The 18,601-nt window shown below is 42.8% G+C and overlaps 1 protein-coding gene and 1 non-coding gene across 6 annotated transcripts in view; one reads left to right on the forward strand and one right to left on the reverse strand.

Moving 5' to 3' along the window:
• The window catches only part of NCBP3 (nuclear cap binding subunit 3), a 38,098-nt gene extending 21,831 nt beyond the window's left edge, over positions 1-16,267 (reverse strand). Inside the window, exons 1-4 of one of the 5 annotated variants that reach the window (XM_055322076.1) lie at positions 16,035-16,171; positions 14,433-14,533; positions 13,860-13,925; positions 11,458-11,563 (exon numbers count right to left, since the gene is read on the reverse strand). In XM_055322076.1, the coding sequence (XP_055178051.1) occupies positions 11,458-11,470 (13 nt within the window). In that variant the 5' untranslated portion in view covers positions 11,471-11,563; positions 13,860-13,925; positions 14,433-14,533; positions 16,035-16,171. Of the gene's footprint in view, positions 1-11,457; positions 11,564-13,859; positions 14,133-14,432; positions 14,534-14,971; positions 15,403-16,034 lie in introns of those variants that run through there. The other 4 variants (XM_055322049.1, XM_055322057.1, XM_055322039.1 and 1 more) reach the window with 4 other exon arrangements.
• Positions 3,131-3,238, forward strand: LOC129518100 (U6 spliceosomal RNA). Its single transcript, XR_008666121.1, has one exon. It is a non-coding gene; the product is annotated as a U6 spliceosomal RNA (small nuclear RNA).
• Positions 16,268-18,601: the final 2,334 nt, after the last annotated feature.

The raw sequence follows: 18,601 nt of genomic DNA on the forward strand, positions 1-18,601 counted from the left end.
GGCCAATAAACATATGAAAAGATGGTTGATTTCACTAGTAATCAGGAAAATGCACTTTAAAACAAACACAAGGTTTCAGTGTCCATATGTTGTTTAGTATAGCCACCTTCATTAATTATCTTAGATCTTCTGGATAATTTGCTGCAGCTTCTATATGCTTGTTGCATCACCTTGTGTTTTTTATGTTACAGAGATGGATGGCTTCTTTCGTAAAACCTCATGACCTCTGCTAGCTTCAAACTTTTCTGCTGTAGCTTCCTAACCTCTCCCAGCGTTCACAGAAGAGAAGAGAGTCAAAGCCTTGCTTTAGATTAGGCTTTGGCTTAAGGGAATGGGAAAAGCTTTCTATCAGCAATAAGGCTGTTTTACTTCACCATTTGTGTGTTCAGTGGAATAGCACTTTTTAATTTCTTTGAGAACTTTTCCTTTGCATTCACAACTTGGCTGTTTGGCACAAATGGCCTAGCTTTTGGCCTATCTTGACTTTTGATATATCTTCCTCATTAAGCTTAAGCACCTCAAACTTTTGATTTAAAGTGAGAGTCCAGGGCAGCCCCAGTGGCGCAGCAGTTTAGTGTTGCCTGCAGCCCGGGGTGTGATCCTGGAGACCCGGGATCAAGTCCCACGTCGGGCTCCCTGCATGGAGCCTGCTTCTCCCTCTGCCTGTGTCTCTGCCTCTCTCTGTGTCTCTATGAATAAATAAATAAAATCTTAAAAAAAAATAAATAAAGTGAGAGTCCAGGGCAGCCTGGGTGGCTCAGTGGTTTAGCGTCGCCTTCAGTCCAGGGCCTGATCCTGGAGACCCGGGATTGAGTCCCACGTCAGACTCCCTGCATGGAGCCTGCTTCTCCCTCTGCCTGTGTCTCTGCCTGTGTGTGTGTGTGTGTGTGTATCTCATTAATAAATAAATAAAATCTTTAAAAAAAAAAAAGTAAGAGTCCTGGGTCCTCTTTTCCTTCAACACTTAAGAGGCCATTGTAGGGTTAATAACTGGCTTAACTTCAATATTGTTGTGTCTCAGGGAATGGGGTCCCAAGGAGAGGGAAAGAAACTGGCAACCGGCCAGTTGATGGAGCAGTTTGAACATGCATAACATGTATCACTTAAGTTCTCCATCTTACAAAGGATTGGTCTCTGGCATCTCAAAACAATTACAATAGTAACATCAAAGATCAATGATCACAGATCACCATAACAAATACAATAATAATGAAAAAGTTCTAAATATTTCAAGAATTACCAAAATGTCACACAGAGATTCAAAGTAAGCAAACGCTGTTGGAAAAGTGGCATCAACAGACCTGCTCGACACAGGGTTTCCACAAACCTTCAATTTATTAAAAAAAAAAAAAAAAAAAAAAGGCAGTATTTGCAAAGTGCAGTAAATTGAAGTGCAGTGAGGTGTTTCTATACAATGTAATGACACTAAAAAAATAAAATATAAACATCACCATACATTTTCTAATTATACCAGGCCTAAGAAAAAGGCCTGGTATAATTCACACTGGTAACAGTTGTTATCTCTGGGGAGGAAGAAATGTTGACAGCTATAGTCAAAAAGGAATTTATTTATTTATATTTATATATATTTTAAAAGTTTTTATTCATTTATTCATGAGAGACACAGAGAAAGAGAGAGGCAGAGGGAGAAGCAGACTCTATGCAGGGAGCCCGACGTGGGACTCGATCCAGGTCTCTAGGATCATGCCTGGGCTGAAGGCAGGCGTTAAACCACTGAGCCACCCAGGGATCCCCCCTCAAAAAGGAATTTAATGAAAGATCTGTACTCTGAAAATTGTAAAACACTAATGAAAGAAATTCAAGATGACACAAAAGAAATGGAAAGACATTCCATGCTCATGGGTTGGAAGAGCAAGGAACCACAGAAGGCCCTGAATATTCAATCTTTTTTTTTTTCTTAAGATTTTACTTATTTATTCATGAGAGAGACAGAGAAAGAGAGAGAGAGGCAGAGACACAGGCAGAGGGAGAAGCAGGCTCCACGCAGGGAGCCCAAGGTGGGACTCGATCCCAGGACTCCAGGATCACGCCCTGGGCCGAAGGCAGGGACTAAACCGCTGAGCCACCCGGGAATCCCCATATTCAAAGCAATCTTGAAAAAGAAAAACAAAACTGGAGATATCACAGTTCCAGATTTCAACTTATATTACAAAGCAATCATATAATTAAAACATTATGGTACTGGCACACAGATTAGTGGAATAGAAGAGAAAAACCAGATATAAACTTACAATTATACAGTCAATTAATCTTCAACAAAGAAGGAATGAATATCCAATGGAAAAAAGACAGTCTCTTCAACAATTGGTGCTGGGAAAACTGGACAGCCACATGCAAAAGAATGACACTGGACCACTTTCTTTCACCATACACAAAAATAAACTCAAAATGGGTTAAAGACCTAAATGTTGAGACCTGAAACCATAAAAATCCCTGAAGACAGCACAGGCAGTAATCTCTGACATCAACTGTAGCAACATTCTTTAAAATATGTCTCATGAGGCAAGGGAAATAAAAAGCAAAAATAAACTATTGGGACTACATCAAAATAAAAAGCTTCTGCACAGCAAAGGAAACAATCAACAAAACTTAAAGGCAACCAATTGAATGGGAGAAGATAATTGCAAATGACCTATCTGATAAAGGGTTAGTATCCAAACTATATAAAGAAATTAAAATGGGACGCCTGGGTGGCTCAGTGGTTGAGCATCTGCCTTTGGCTCCTGGAATCCCAGGACTGAGTCCCAACATCAGGCTCCTGAAGGGAGCCTGCTTTTCCCTCTGCCTATATCTCTGCCTCTCTCTGTGTCTTTCATGAATAAACAAAATCTTAAAAAAAAAAAATTAATACAACTCAACATCCATAATATGAGTAATTCCATTTAAGAATGGCAGAAGAGGGATCCCTGGGTGGCGCAGCGGTTTGGCGCCTGCCTTTGGCCCAGGGCGCGATCCTGGAGACCCGGGATCGAATCCCACGTCGGGCTCCTGGTGCATGGAGCCTGCTTCTCCCTCTGCCTGTGTCTCTGCCCCTCTCTCTCTCTCTCTCTCTCTCTCTCTCTGTGACTATCATAAATAAATTAAAAAAAAAAAAAAGAATGGGAGAAGAGTGTTTGCTTCAGCAGCACATATACTAAAATTGGAATAATACAGAGAAGATTAGCATGGCCCCTAAGCAAGGATGATACCACAAATTTGTGAAGCCTTCCATATTTTTTAATGCTAATAAGCAAAATAAGTCCGTCAGAGAAAGACAAATACCTTTCATTCACATGTGGAATTTAAGAAACAAAGAAACAAGCAAAAGAAAAAAAAAAAAAGAGAGACAAACCAAGAAACAGACTCTTAATGGTTATCAGAGTGCCTGGGGGTGGAGGGATGGGTGAAATAGGTGATGAGGATTAAAGAGTACAAGTATAGTGATGAAAAAAAATAATAATAAAATTAAAAATAAAAGCCAGACCCTCCAAAAAAAGAACCTCAGCCTTACCAGGATTGTGTTAATTTCTTGCTGAATACTTTAGTACATATCTCACTTAATCTTTGAAATACGCAAATATATCAACAAAAAAAGTTTTAAATACCCGTGTATCTACTACCTAACTTTATCCTTAATTTCTTAAAAAGATTTGAGGCAAAGGAAACATTACATATAAAACTGGGGCCTGTGTAACTTCTCCAAGTCACTTCTCTCCCTCCCTTCTCTGAAGTAATTCTGTTAAGAATTCAATGTCCATTACTCCCAAGTATGTCTTCATGTCTTTTTAAAATAAATGAACCTAGGGACATCTGGATAACTGAGTTGGTTAAGCATCTGACCAGTGATTTTAGCTCAAGTAATGACCTCATGGGTGGTGGGATCCAGCCTTTACATTGGGCTCCATGCTCAGCAGGGAATTTGCTTGGGATTCTCTCCTCTCCTTCTGTCCCCTTCCCTGCTTGCGTGTGCTCGCTCTTTCTCTCTCTCAATAAATAAATCTTAAAAAAAAAAAGCAAAAACAAATCAATTTAAAAGTATTTACTTAATAGTATGCAAATACTTTCAGATAAAAAATGTTTAAATATTTGTTGTTTTGCCATCTTGAAGAGTAAAAGATAGGTTTAATTAGAAACCATGTACGTATAGTCAGACTAAATCGGGTGGGTGCTTTCCTGCCAGCCAGATTTATGAAGATAGAGATACCATCAAGACTTATGAACTCTAGCAAGTCCTCATTAGTGACAAGCAGTTCAACAGGAACAGAGTCCAAATACTAATGAGGTGGATGTCCACACTGGACAGATGCCTTCTTAGTTATCTAAGCTAAATCACAACTTTGGAAGAAGAAATCCTATGAGAAGTAAAGACATAGTTCTAAAGAAGGTGACAAATAACAGGAAGAGCTCATGATGATGATAATGGGCACAGACTGAGGATCAGAGAAACAATACCTTGTTGGAGACTTGTTGATCTGATAACAATGATTTAGTCATAAATGAGACTAGCAGAGAAAATAAAGACTGAAAAAAATGACAAAAATAAATATCAAGAGTATCACAGCACTGATCAAAACATTTAAAAAATCCCTACAGGTGAGGAAACAGCTTAAAAACAAAAGGAAAAAAGTATAAGGCACAAAGCTTCTAGCTTCAGATGTCTATATTTTGAAGTAGAGAGTGACATAAAATCTAGAAATGGGCAACGGACAATCTTGCTCAAAAGAAGCAGGCAAAGATGAAAAAAAAGATGTGAAAGCCTTATTGTTGCAGAGAAAAAATACTCCGTTAACTGGAGGATAAGAAAGGTTCATTCTCCAAAGAGAACCAAACTGACTGACAGTGACAATAGTAAGACCCATTGCAGATAGAAACTTCGTTAAGCTCAAGATTCCATGGAAGACTGCCAAAAAAGAATGCTCAATACTTTCTCACCTTGCTGACAATGTCACTGCCTAAAATAAAACAACAAAAAAGGCACCTAGATTTAGGTCCAACCAATGAGAAAGGGCTAACTGCTGATGTGGCAGTGAACACAAGCACTCGGAAATGAGGACTGGACGTTTACTGAGTACTGACTTACTATAAGCAATGTGGTAAGGGAATCACCTTGGATTTTCTAAAAGGAAAGAAAACAATGAATGACAGATAATAGGACACAAAGCTCAAGTTTTTAGGAAAGCAGATTTCTGCAAATTCAGAGAAAAAATAGGCCTCAGATTGAAATGATCAAAAACTTTAGAAGATACTAAATACAGGAACTCAAAATATGAGAGGTGATCTCAAAAAAAGAAAAGGCAGCAGAGCTCTGGAGGAACATAACTTGCCAAAGAACAAACTTGGTAGATAAAGAGTAAATTACTAGTGACTAAGAGAATGAATGTAAGAAATATAAAAATCTAGACAACTAACATTAGGCTTATAATAACATGGAAAATGCTGATGATCAGCTATGAAATAAAAAGGAAAAAAAACAACAGGACTACAAAATGAGTAACAAAAATAAAAAGTCCACACCCAGAAAGGATTAGAAGGAAATACACAAAATGCTGACAAGGACTGGGTTTGGGTGGTAGACTGTGGGCAATGTTTCTTCTTACTCTACTTTCCAAATTTTCGTTTTCTTTTTTTTTTAATTTATTTATTTATGATAGTCACAGAGAGAGAGAGAGAGAGAGGCAGAGACACAGGCAGAGGAAGAAGCAGGCTCCATGCACCAGGAGCCCGACATGGGATTCGATCCCGGGACTCCAGGATCGCGCCCCGGGCCAAAGGCAGGCAGGCACCAAACCGCTGCGCCACCCAGGGATCCCCCTACTTTCCAAATTTTCTTTGGTGAACATGAACTGTTTGTATAATGTGTAATGAGCAAAAGGCTAGTAGAGTCCAGAGTAAATGGGCTCATCCAAAATGCTAATGGCTTTGTTTTTCTTTTTCTTTTTTAAGATTTTATTTATTTATTCATGAGAGACAGAGGGAGGCAGAGACACAGGCAGAGGGAGAAGAAGCAGGCTCCCCGCAAGGAGCCTGGCACAGGATCCAATCCCAGTCCCTGGGATCACACCCTGAGCCGAAGGCAGTTGCTCAACCACTAAGCCACCCAGGTGTCCGTTTTTTGTTTTTATTTTATTTTATTTTTTATTTTTTAAAATTCTAAAAATTTTATTTATTTACTCATGAGAGACAGAGAGAGAGTGGCAGAGACATAGGGAGAGGGAGAAGCAGGCTTCTCACAGGGAGCCTGATGTGGGACTCAATCCCTGGACCCAAGATCATGCCCTGAGCCAAAGGCAGACGCTCAACTGCTGAGCCACCCAGGCATCCCTGTTTTTTAAGTGTTTGGAGCAACATTGCTTTGGGAAGATGATGCAAGGAAAAAGGCAAAACTGTTGCTCTATTGTGCTATGCTAACAATTAACAGTAGAAGAGTTAATCATGCACTGATTTTCATAAGAGGAAAAGAGAAATTACTCCCAAAATCACAGACTGAAAAGATGTCATTCTCTGAATTTTTTTTTTTTTAAGGCTTATTGTGGGGGATCCCTGGGTGGCTCGGCGGTTTGGCACCTGCCTTTGGCCCAGGGCACGATCCTGGAGTCCTGGGATTGAGTCCCGCGTCGGGCTCCCGGCATGGAGCCTGCTTCTCCCTCCTCCTGTGTCTCTGCCTCTCTCTCTCTCTCTCTGTGTGTCTATCATAATCAATCAATCAATCAATCAATCTTTAAAGGCTTATTGGACAGGACACCTGGGTGGCTCAGCAGTTGGGCACCTGCCTTCGGCCCAGGGTGTGATCCTGGAGTTCCAGGACTGGACAGAACTTATCATCTCTTAAGTAACTAGGTCTTTCCCAAAATAAGACTTTACACTAATCTAATCTCTTTCTTTTTGCCTAGGATTACCAGACCAAGAAATTCAAAGGATACCACAGAAGGTGTTCTACCTCAAGTTCATTAAAGCATGTTACCTAGTTCCTCATGACAATAAAATGAAATGTGGGCCTGATAACATAATAAATTAAGACATACATAATAAATTAATTCATGAATCTTTTTCATGGCATGATACAGGATTATCTTGATTTACCAACAAGATAAGGATGCAAGAGCCATGCATACCAAAGTGAGAAGTATAGTAAAATGTTGAAAGAGCTAAGATAAAATCAACTCCATAGTCTGAAATAGTCTTGAAATCAACAGGGTGCAAATTGATAAGGATAAACAGGTAATTTTTTTAAAAAAAGATTTTATTTATTCATGAGAGACACAGAGAGAGCGAGAGGCAGAAACAGAGAGAGAAGCAGGCTCCATGCAGGGAGCCCAATGTGGGACTCGATCCCAGGACTCCAGGATCATGACCTGAGTTGAAGGCAGACACTTAACCGCAGAGCCACCTGGGCGTCCCTAAAAAGGTAAATTTTTAGAAGTACCTCAAGTACAAGATGAGAAGACTGTTTTGATGGGTACAATTCCTTGGGGAAAAGCGTTGGGTGCTTAGGTTGACTAGGAGATTAATACAAAACTATGATAGCTAGGACAAAGACTACAGTAACAGTCCTGCCATACTCCACACTCTCCATGAATCCAACCATATCTAGAATCTACACCTCTCCTTATGTAGGGCATTTGGAGACTGGAAAGGAGATCAGAAAGTCATGTCACATAAAGAAAAGTTTAGGGCATGGGCTGCCCATTCCCTCACCAGAAGGTTTACTGTGTGTATAAGGAAAAGACTTAATGCTGTTCTAAGAGTCACACAGTAGCTAACAGAAATTACTAGAAAGCAGTTTCTGCTCAACATGAGGAAGTATCCAAACATAAGACTGACCGCTTCATAAAAAGTTCTTGTGCTACCAGTAGGAAACAATCAAGCAGAGGTCAAAAGACCATTGACAACCTTGCCAAAAGGCCTGCAGCACCGGGCAGGAGGTTGGTCTAGATGACCTCTAGATCCCTTCCAACCATGACAGCTTGGATCTTGGGGAAAAGGAGACTGAAGCTGCTTGACACTGAATCACCTAAGAGTAGTAAGAACTCGATGCAGAATGGTCTAGTGCAACATATCCTAAACTATGCCCCTGAATGCTGGCAGAGGAGTTAGGAACACAGGCTTCTGTCAGACTAGCCTTCAAATCCCAGCCTTGCTACTTACCTAGCTGTAAGACCTGAATGAGCTTCTCAAGCTCTCAGCACCTTAGTTTCCTCCTCAGTAAAACAATGAATACTCTCCCCTCACACCACTGCTCAAAGGATAAGTTAACCATATAGCAGAATGACCAGCATATAATAAGCATTTATGGGACCTTGGGTGGCTAAGCAGTTGAGCTTCTGCCTTCGGTTCAGGGCGTGATCCTGGAGTTCCAGGATCGAGTCCCACATCGGGCTTCCTGCATGGAGCCTGCTTTTCCCTCTGCCTATGTTTCTCCCTCTCTATCTCAGTGTGTCTCTCATGAATAAATAAAATCTTAAAAACAAAACAAAAAAAAACTTATAAGCATTTATTAGTGGTTAAGCGCCAGGCCAGCTCAGTCGGTAGAGCATGAGACTCTTATGGTTATCTTTTATTATTGTTGGAATTAATAATAATAATAAGAAGAAATAACTTGACACCTGGTATGGCTGCGGGAGTCAAGATACTTATCCCAATGTCCCTATCCTCCCTAGAGGCTAGGCCACTTAGATGACTGAATGGAAGACAGAGAACATCAGATAATGATAACAACATTTACTGAGCACTTACTATATGCCACTTTAAGAACTGTAACTTTTTAACTATTTTTTTTTTGAGATAGAGAAAGGATGAACATGAGCAAGGAAACGGGCAGAGGGAGAAGCAGACTCATCACTGAGCAGAGAGCGTGATGCCGCAGAGCCCCAGGATCATGAACAGAGCCAAAGGCTTAATCAAATGAGCCACCCAGGTACCCTGAGAACTGTAACATTTTAATAAAGCCTCTCAAAAACCCTATACAAACACTATCAATCTGCCTTTCCAGATGAGGAAACTGCAGCTTGGAGGCTAAATAATTTGTCCAAGGTCACAGAGCTAGAAAGCGACAGGTCAGCCTTCAGAACCTATGCTCTTAACCATATTTAAGGCTCTCAATCCTGACTGTACATTAGAATTACCTGGGGAGACACAAAAGAAAAAAACTATCTCTGGGACCTTTACAACCCCCCTTCTTGCTCTTTAAATTGATCTGGGATAGATCATCAGGGTTCTCCAGAGTTCAGCAACCCTATCCATTAGGATGCCATGCTGCCTCCTAGATGAAAAACAAGTTGTAAGGAGCAACTTGCTCCAGCCAACATCCCACATAAATCTACTGCTTTTTAAAAATATCTTTAGAACCATGAGATCAGGATTGCTTTTCTGAAAAAACAAAACGTTTTGTTTTGTTTTTTTTAATTAAGACTTAACCCTGAAAGTGATCCTTTCCAGGTAGGTGTCATTTTCCCACTTTACAGACAAGGAGACTAAGACCTAAAAAGGTTCAATAACTTGCCCACATTCACAAAGAAACTGAGACTGAATTCCAGGAGGGCTCAGCACCTTAAAGAGCTCCAAAAGAGGTGGAAGAGAAATTTGAGTGGGTGATTAGGGATGCTTTACGGAGAAAGTGACATCTGAACCAGATAAAGCATGGGACAAGGAAGGGATAATCAACAGACTGAAGAGCATGAGTAAGATCAGAGGCAAGATGACACAAGAAATGTTCACAGGACTAGAGGTAAGCAGGTGTGGTGAAACTATGGTGCTTAACGGTGAAGTTATAAGAGAGGCCTCAGAGGTCTACTTGAGCCCAGACTATACAGGCACATAAATGCCAAGCTGCACAGCTGTTCTGTTTTCCTAAAACCGAAATCCATTCAGCAGATGCCTGGAAACCCAGCCTGCATGGGAAGCAAGGTCATATTTCCAACTTGAACTCATGATCCAGAAAAAGAGTAAAGTAGCATCTAGAGTTGAACTCTGTATCCAGGGTACTCTGTCCACTGGGATGAACTGAGGAGGTTTGGGTTTATGGTATCATCTACTTATTATAAAGCAACAGAGCAAAGTAATTAAGAGCAAGGCTTTAGAGTCAGAAAACCTGTGTTCAAATCCTGATTCTACTTTTACTAATTGTGTAATCCTGGGCGTTTATTAACTTTTTTGAGCCTGTTTCTTTCTCTGTAAAATAGGGATAAAAACATACTCCTCATAGGGTTGTGAGAAATGAATAAGAAACAAATGTATAATGTGCTAATTAACATAGTGCCTAGTAAGACAGCAAGTTCCAAGAGAAACTTACAGCAAAGAGAGACCTTTAACATGCAGAGGATTGACTATTAAGGATATATTACGGATGCCTATTAAGCCCTTCACAAATACCCAAATTTGCAAATACCTTTTGCATTGGTGGATTTATATTAGAGTGGAATAAGATGGGCTGTAAACCAAAAAAATAATAATTTTTTCCTTTTATTTATAAATTGCTTTGGAAGACTGAGGCAGATTACCATATATAATTCAGGGTAAGTTTTAGGAGGCAAAATATTTACCCTAATAAAACACAAAAATAAAATTCTAAGCCTGTATCACACAAGTATTAATGGCTTTCCCCTACCAATCCCAGTTATCTCTGATTCCTCAAAAAAAAAGTATCAGTGTGATACACTTCCATTACATTTTTAAAAAAGATTTATTAAAAAAAAAGATTTATTTATTTTTTTTTTAAATTTTTTTATTTTATTTATTTATTTATGATAGTCACAGAGAGAGAGGGGCAGAGACACAGGCAGAGGGAGAAGCAGGCTCCATGTACCGGGAGCCCGATGTGGGATTCGATCCCGGGTCTCCAGGATCGCACCCTGGGCCAAAGGCAGGCGCCAAACCGCTGTGCCACCCAGGGATCCCAAGATTTATTTATTTTAGAGAGAGTGCATATGCTCAAGCAAGCGAGCATGCTTGAGGAGGGACAAAGGGAGGAGGGAGAAACTTGAGCTGACAGCACTGAGTGCAGAGCCCAATGTGGGGCTGGATCTCATGACTCTGAGATGTCCCTCACCTGAGTGGAAACCGAGAGTCAGACATTTAAATGACTGAGCCAGTCAGACACCCCACAATTCCATTACATTTAAAGGCAAAGAAAAGTTAACACTTCTGTAATAAAAGTAAAAAATGAGTAAGAGTCTGTAGAAGTATAGGTTGTAATCTCAGCTCTGCCACTATCGAGGTGACCTTCCTTGGCTTTCTCAAACACGACAATCTCTTTCTTCCCAGCTACAGCATCTAAAGACACAGCTAACAGTGGCACAACTTCAAACACATCACCTCAGAAATGGAGGCTTTGCAAGTCCCTTCCTTTGGGAGTGTTTGGATGAGGACTAGACATGCAAGGCAAGGCCGGAAGCACGAGGCCATGGAGGGAAAAGCCATTCTCTGGGGAAATGTGGAAAAATAACCCCAAACACATTGTACCTTTCTTCATCATGTCTCTGTCCAAGGCTACATTTCTTTGGGCAAGATTTACTTCTGATCGAAAATGGAAACGCTTGGCTCGCTGTTCTTTCTTTTCAATTGCTTCCTAGAAGGTAAGGAAAAGCCAAAGAAGTGACACATGGAGGAGGAAAGTTAAATCACAAATGCAACATGATGTTTCAATGACAACCAGAAAGTAAATCAAAAGAAATAAGCAACATTATGCCTTTAATAATTTTTGCAGAGAACTGGGTATTTACAGTCAATGACTGGGAGAGTATATACTAATACTGCTAAAATTTGTAATAATCACCATGATTCAATGGCTATCACTGTGTCAAGGGCATAGTAGGAATTCAATGAGTATTTGTTGATTCAATGAGTAATGAATGCTTTCGTTATGACATTTTATTTATTATTAGCAATCATACAAACAATCTCACTCCATTTTTCCAGATGCAGAAATTGAGGTACAAAAAAAAGTCAAAAGGTTTGCTGGAGATACTTTGGCTAGTTGTGTGTGTGTGTGTGGGGGGGCACAATCTTCTGATCTCAGTGCTGTTTCTAGAAGCCCAACCACCACCCCCATTTCACGTCATCTGTGTGCATGGTAATCACACCTATCACATTATGTCTGCCTGAGCAGTCCACTCCCTAAAGTGTTTTCCCTGTTTAAAAATAACATTTTGAAGCACAGAAACTCTCTCTATTCTAGGCTTGCATCCATGGAATTGCCAGTTTTCATCTTTAAGTGACAAGAAGCACTGATACTTCACTGAAAAACAAACTAATCAGCTTCACAAGTTTTTCTCCAAGAGCTAAAATAAATCCAGGCCCAACTGTGGGTTTCCAATAGCTCTTAGGAACTCTGCACTAATTGCACATTGACTCTGCCACACTAATTGAAGGTCTGACTACAAGAAAGCTTGTGAGATTGGTAAAGCAGCAACACTTTGTTATTCCCCAACAGTTATACTAATTTTCTTCACTCAGCTCTTCCCAGTGCAAACAACAAACCTACCTTCTCCTAATAACAACTTAAGTACCAATTCTGGGGCTACCACCCTTTCCCTCATACATGTTTCATACAATGGCAACTGTACCAGAATAAGAACAGAACAATCTACTTTTTCAATTACAATAAGAAAACATCTTCATTTTTAAAAATTTTTTTTATTTTTTTTAAGATTTTATTTATTTATTCATGAGAGACAGAGAGAGAGAGAGAGAGAGAGAGAGAGAGAGAGAGAGAGAGGCAGAGACACAGGCAGAGGGAGAAGCAGGTTCCATGCAGGAGCCTGATGCAGGACTCGATCCCAGGACTCCAGGATCATGCCCTGGGCCGAAGGCAGGCGCTAAACCGCTGAGCCCCCCAGGGAACCCCAACATCTTCATTTTATTCTATTTTCTTGCCTGTCTAAAAGATGACAAGGTCTTTCTTTTGGCCTTTAAGGAATCTAAGATTGAGACCCAGATAAAATATAAAGATAAGCATGACATATTATTATATGCCCAATATAGTTAAACACTACTATTATTCAGAATCATAATGCGAAATTCTGTTCTAAACTGCACACTTTAAAATCAAAATGAATGTCTAAGTTGGATATCACCAATTAAAGCAACAAATGCATCCTGACTGTTTATAACAAGGAAAATAATAGATTAGGCTCTGTAAAGAGTTACAGGAAAGCTGGTAATTTAGTAATAGCAATCACTAGATAAAAGGTAATACTCCCGGGTACTGAGAATAATTCAGCTGACTTGGCTTTCAAAGTTTAGACAGCCACAGAATCAGGAAACTCTATTTTTCTAAGCCTGCAACCAGTGAAGAATAAAGACATTTATACTAATAGCCTACTATATGCCAAGTATTTTTCATGTTTTGTTTCATTAACGTGGACACAGCATACATATTTTTAAAGAATAGACATAGCATAAAAAAAAGCATTCCCAGTATAGAACTTTTTCTTAGATATGGTTAAGCACAGGCAACTAGGTACATGGATTTTACCTTTTCATAATATAAGAACACAAATGCTGCCTGTATGTTTTCAGGATGCATGAACACATCATTGTGTAATACAAAATTTAAGTTAAAAAAAATGGGGACGCCTGGGTGGCTCAGCAGTTGAGCATCTGCCTTGGGCTCACAGCGTGATCCTGGGGTCAGGATCGAGTCCCACATCGGGCTCCCCACAGGAAGCCTGCTCTCCCTCTGCCTATGTCTCTGCTTCTCTGTGTCTCTAATGAATAAATAAAATCTTAAAAAAAAAAAGTTTTGGTCAAGCAACAAAAGAAAAAAGGAGGTAAAGAGTAACTGGTATTTCACAAGTTCTGGGGGCCACATCCATTAAGTTCACCTGCTTATCAAAATGAATAAATAAATTATGGTGTCTTACCTTGGAGGTAACATCAATTCCGGTGATGAAGCTACCAGCCTTGTTTTCATATCTTCTGCTTGTGTCCTAACGCACGGAGAAAGATTAAGAAATGCTAAGAGAACTGAAGAAGGGGCAGCCCAGTGGCTCAGCGCTTTAGCGCCGCCTTCAGCCCAGGGCCTGATCCTGGAGCCCCTGGATCGAGTCCCACATCAGGTTCCCTGGATGGAGCCTGCTTCTCCCTCTGCCTGTGTCTCTGCCTCTTTCTCTCTCTCATGAATAAGTAAATAAAATCTAAAAAAAAAAAAAAAAAAAAACTGAAGAAAAACACATAATAAAAGACAGCCCTGCAACAGATTCCTTTTGGATAGTCATTCCTTTCAGCAATCCTTCCTCACCCTGACAACCCTTTATTATGAGGAAGTGTGTCTCAGTAACTTCAGGTAGTAAGCAATCAACCACTCTAACAAAAAGTCTTTTCTAGATCAGATCCTGTCCCAAACCTTAACCAAATCCATCTGCTTAAGGTATTTATGTAAATGAAAATACACAGGCTTTCATGAAAAAGGTCCAAGTTAAGTAAGGCACACTCACTCATCTCCCCAGCCCACATAGGACAAATTCATCGTATCAGGCCACCAGGTGGAGCACAAGTCTTCACCAAAATGCAGAAACTCCAGACTCACCTAGACCTCCTGGGAAAACACAGCACAGTGCAATGAAAAGAGGATGGGATTTGGAAGCCGAAGACTGAAGTCACAGCTCTGAGATTCACTAATTACACAACACTGTACAATTCCTTTCGCCTCTCTGGGCCTGGGTTTCCTCCACAGTATCTGCCTACCTTCCTGACCTCTTTAACGGCTCTCCCATTTGCTCTACGGAACTTACCATTTCTCCAACAAAACAATTTTGTTCCCATCTCAGAGCCTTTGCACCTGCTGTCGCCCCTGCTGGGAATATGTTCTGCACGTGGTTGGCTCCTTTTTGTCACGCAGGTTTCAGCTTAAATGTCAGTATCTGAAACCACTTCCCTGACCATCCCGTACCATTTGGCTTCTTGCTCTGCACACCTTCCCTGTCTTCTGCACTCCTGTCCCGTTAACGTGTTTTACTTTCTTCAAAGCACTTACCACTATCAGAAATTCTTTATTTGTGTCTTCCAACTAAAACATAAACGCCAGGGGAAGACTTTAATCTTGATCTTGACGAGTGCCTACATTGTGCCTGGCACACAGTAGGGATGCGGTAACCACATGTTGCACTGAACGAATAAAAGGATGCGATCTACTTCACAACTACAGTGACACTTAAACAACGTAACGTAGTAAATGGTAAAAAGCCACCATGTTAACTGTTGTTACTAGGGTCCTTATCGTCTACTGTCTTTAGTGATCCCATCTTCTTTGCCTTTTCCCACAATTTCGGTTTAAAAAGCCAGACTTTGCTGACATGGTAAAAAAGGGGTTCATGTCAGATGAGAAACTGAGTACATACATAAGAGCCATGCAGGCCCGGGATCAGGCCTCAGAACCCAACACAGGACCACCCAACCAAAAGCAAAGCCCCTCTCACTCACCCCCTAGGTGATAAGAGACGGAGCACGCCCCGCCCCCGCCCTCCCTCCCCCCTCCCCCCTCCCCCGCTGGTTCGCTTGTTTGGGTCTCACTAAGGGTCACGTGTTTGCGGCCAGGTGTAGGTGCTACAGAGCGAGGAGAATGGGGCCAGGAGGACTCTCAAGTCACAAAAGAAACACGAAGTTTCTGCAGCTGACAAGTCCGACCCTCCAAGAGGAGCCGCGAGCGCTCCGCTGAACCAACAGGAGCTCCACCGGAGACTCTGACGCCGGCGTCCCGGCCCGGGGCCCCACCGTGATTCACCTCGCGCCCCCAGACAGCCCCAGCCCGCCCTGCCCGCCGCCCCTGCACAGCCTGGCTCAGAGGCAGCAAAGGGGCTGTCCTCAGCACCCCCAGGCTCCCCCATCTCCAGCCCCTCCACACCTATTTCCGGGCGCCCGGCGCCCCTTCTCCCGCTCCCCGTCTCCCCCCGAGCCCGGCGCCTCCGCCCCCTGGGCGCTCCCTCCCCTCTTTCCCTTTCCCCCGACTTCCCCGGCGCCGGCCTCCTCCCCTTCCGGCCGCCCGGCCCCAGGGGCCCCAGCTCGGCGACCTCCTCCTCGCCCCCGCCCCCAGCCCGTACCGGGATCAGCTCCTTCAGGGAGCGCCGCACCGGCACAATCTCCAGCTCGCCCTCCTCCACCTCCATGGGCTCCGGCTCGCCACGCTCCAAACCAGAGTCCGCCTGAGGCGACGGGAGCCCCAGGGCCGGCCCCGCCGGGGCCTCTGCCTTCACCGACACTCGCAGGCCCCGTACGGCCGCCATAGCCGCCTGCCGGCCGCACCACTGAGAGCCCGCCTCGCACACTCGCCGGCTAGAGCGCCGCCGCCACTGGCCACAGAGCAGCGGCCGCTGCTCCCTAGAGTGTCGCCTGCTTCGGCTAGAAGCGCCACACCCCTCCCCCTCAGCGCCGCCGCCCCCTGGTGGCGGGAGGGACCCAGGACAGCTGGAGCGGGACGGGGTGAGGAGAAGGCGGGCCCGAGTCGGGGGACTGGGGGCCGGGCCTACGGGAGGGGTGGCGGGGCCGCCGGGGGGAGATCCCTGCGGTCGCGCTTGGAGGATAGGCACGCCTTCGACAGTGAACCTGTTATAAAAGGCAGCGTTACTGCATGATCACTATGTGTCAGTGACTGTTCTGAGTGCTTGATATCTTACAACTCTATTTAATGGGTGCTGTTATTACTCCCATTTCATGTATGAGGAAACTGAGGCATAGAAATTTCACGGTGACAGGCCATTTATTTTATCATCCATCTATCTATCTATCTATCTATCTATCTATCAATCTCCACGTAGAGCATGGAGCTCAATGGGGGGCTTGAACTCAAGGACCTGAGCTGAAATCAAGAGTGGGATGCTCAACTGAGTGAGCCACCCAAGCACCCAGGTGACAGGCTATTATTTAAGCAATAAAAACAATCTGAGCCTAAGGAGTCTGGCTCCAGAGCCCAGAATGAGCCTTGGTCTATCACTTCTAGCCAGTTGGTAGGTTTACAACCTACTTACCTTGCCAACCTTTGTCTCTTTCGAGTCTCCCAATAAGTGGCCCATTTTATATACACAGATATTGAGACTTCAGAAGGGCAATGAGCTGCCCAAAAGCCCAGAGCTTAAACCCTAATTTCCTGACTCCCCAGAGCTCAGTCCACTGTAAACTCCTGAGTATGTTCTTGCAGCATTTTTTTTAAGATTCTATTTATTTATTTATTTGTTTATTTATTTATTTTTTATTCATGAGAGACAGAGAGAGAGAGAGAGAGAGAGGCAGAGACACAGGCAGAGGGAGAAGCAGGCTCCATGCAAGGAGCCTGATGTGGAACTCGATCCCTGGTCTCTAGGATCACGCCCTGGGCCCAAGGCAGGCGCTAAACCGCTTGAGCCACCCAGGGATCCCTCTTGCAGCATTTCTAACAACCTGGTTGGGAGACAGGGAGGGTCCTCAAGGCTTCCAGAGGGCACCACTGGTCAGTTTTTGCTTTGAGTCCTGATTTTGCACCTTCCCTTCCCTCCCTTACCTTAGGCTAGATTTGGCCCCTATCTGGGCCTGTCTTCCCATCTGAAGAGTGTGTAAGTGGGACCCCTAGGGTCTCAGGCTCTACTAGCTTGAACCATGGAGGAACAAATAATTATAAACCAAGGGAGAGCATAATCAACATCAGATGTGTCTGGGTTTCAAACTGACTAGCTCTGCCCCTTACACCACGTAAGCCACCTTGGCAAGCTATGTAACCCTTCAATATCTCAGGTTCTTCATCAGTAAAATGGGATAATATTACCCCTCAAAGGAGACTGTGAGGGTTGAATGATATGTGTAGATGTAGGACCCCAATAGAAGGAGTACAACACATCAAAGTTTTTCTGAAACGTGGGCAGAATCACAGCACAAACACAAGATGGGGCTCTTTAGAGGGCAAGTTTTGTTTTGCGAAAGGGACTCATAGTTACAAGTTGGATTAATGCATGGAATGCATTTGCATGAATTTTAAAGAACATTTCAAAGAAATATTTTTGTGCTTTGGGTGACAATCACACACCCCACGATTACACTTGTTTTCTAGGCCTGCAGAGGTGGGGGATGGGGAGGGGCGGACACAGTCCTTCTTCAGCTGTTACCTCAGGAGGCCAGCAGAGAAAGTTGGGCAGACCCTCTCCCCACAGGATAGGAGCCTTGTTGCTTGAGGATTCAGGCATTGCAGTTCAGCACAGATCAGAGGAAAACCAGTTCCCTGGGGGACCTCTAGCTGGCAGGAGAATTAGGAATCCAGAGCAAGCCAGGGAACCAGGCAAACACCAGGGTTCCGAGACTCCTGCCAGGAATGCCTTTTGTGCCTTTCCTTTTTGGTCACCTAATTTACCCCTAACTCATTTCCTTCACCTCTGTCCTCAGTGCAGAACTAGGAGGGGCAAAGAATAATTTTCAAAAAAGTCAAAAAACATGACTTAAATATAAAATGAACACATGTCAAAGCTTTATTAATTGATTAATGAATGAGGACATCCATAAGATGTTAACATTAATTCAAAGAGAATTTGAAAATGAATACGGAGTTGGTCAAAGGAATGCTGAAATAAATTTAACAGCAAAGGTTATTGCCCTACAATGCAAGAAAGTGCAACTTTGGGGTTCCCCTTTTTACCAGACAGAAAAT

The sequence above is a fragment of the Nyctereutes procyonoides genome, unplaced genomic scaffold (genome assembly GCF_905146905.1).
Source record: "Nyctereutes procyonoides isolate TBG_1078 unplaced genomic scaffold, NYPRO_anot_genome, whole genome shotgun sequence".
Lineage (NCBI taxonomy): Eukaryota > Metazoa > Chordata > Mammalia > Carnivora > Canidae > Nyctereutes > Nyctereutes procyonoides.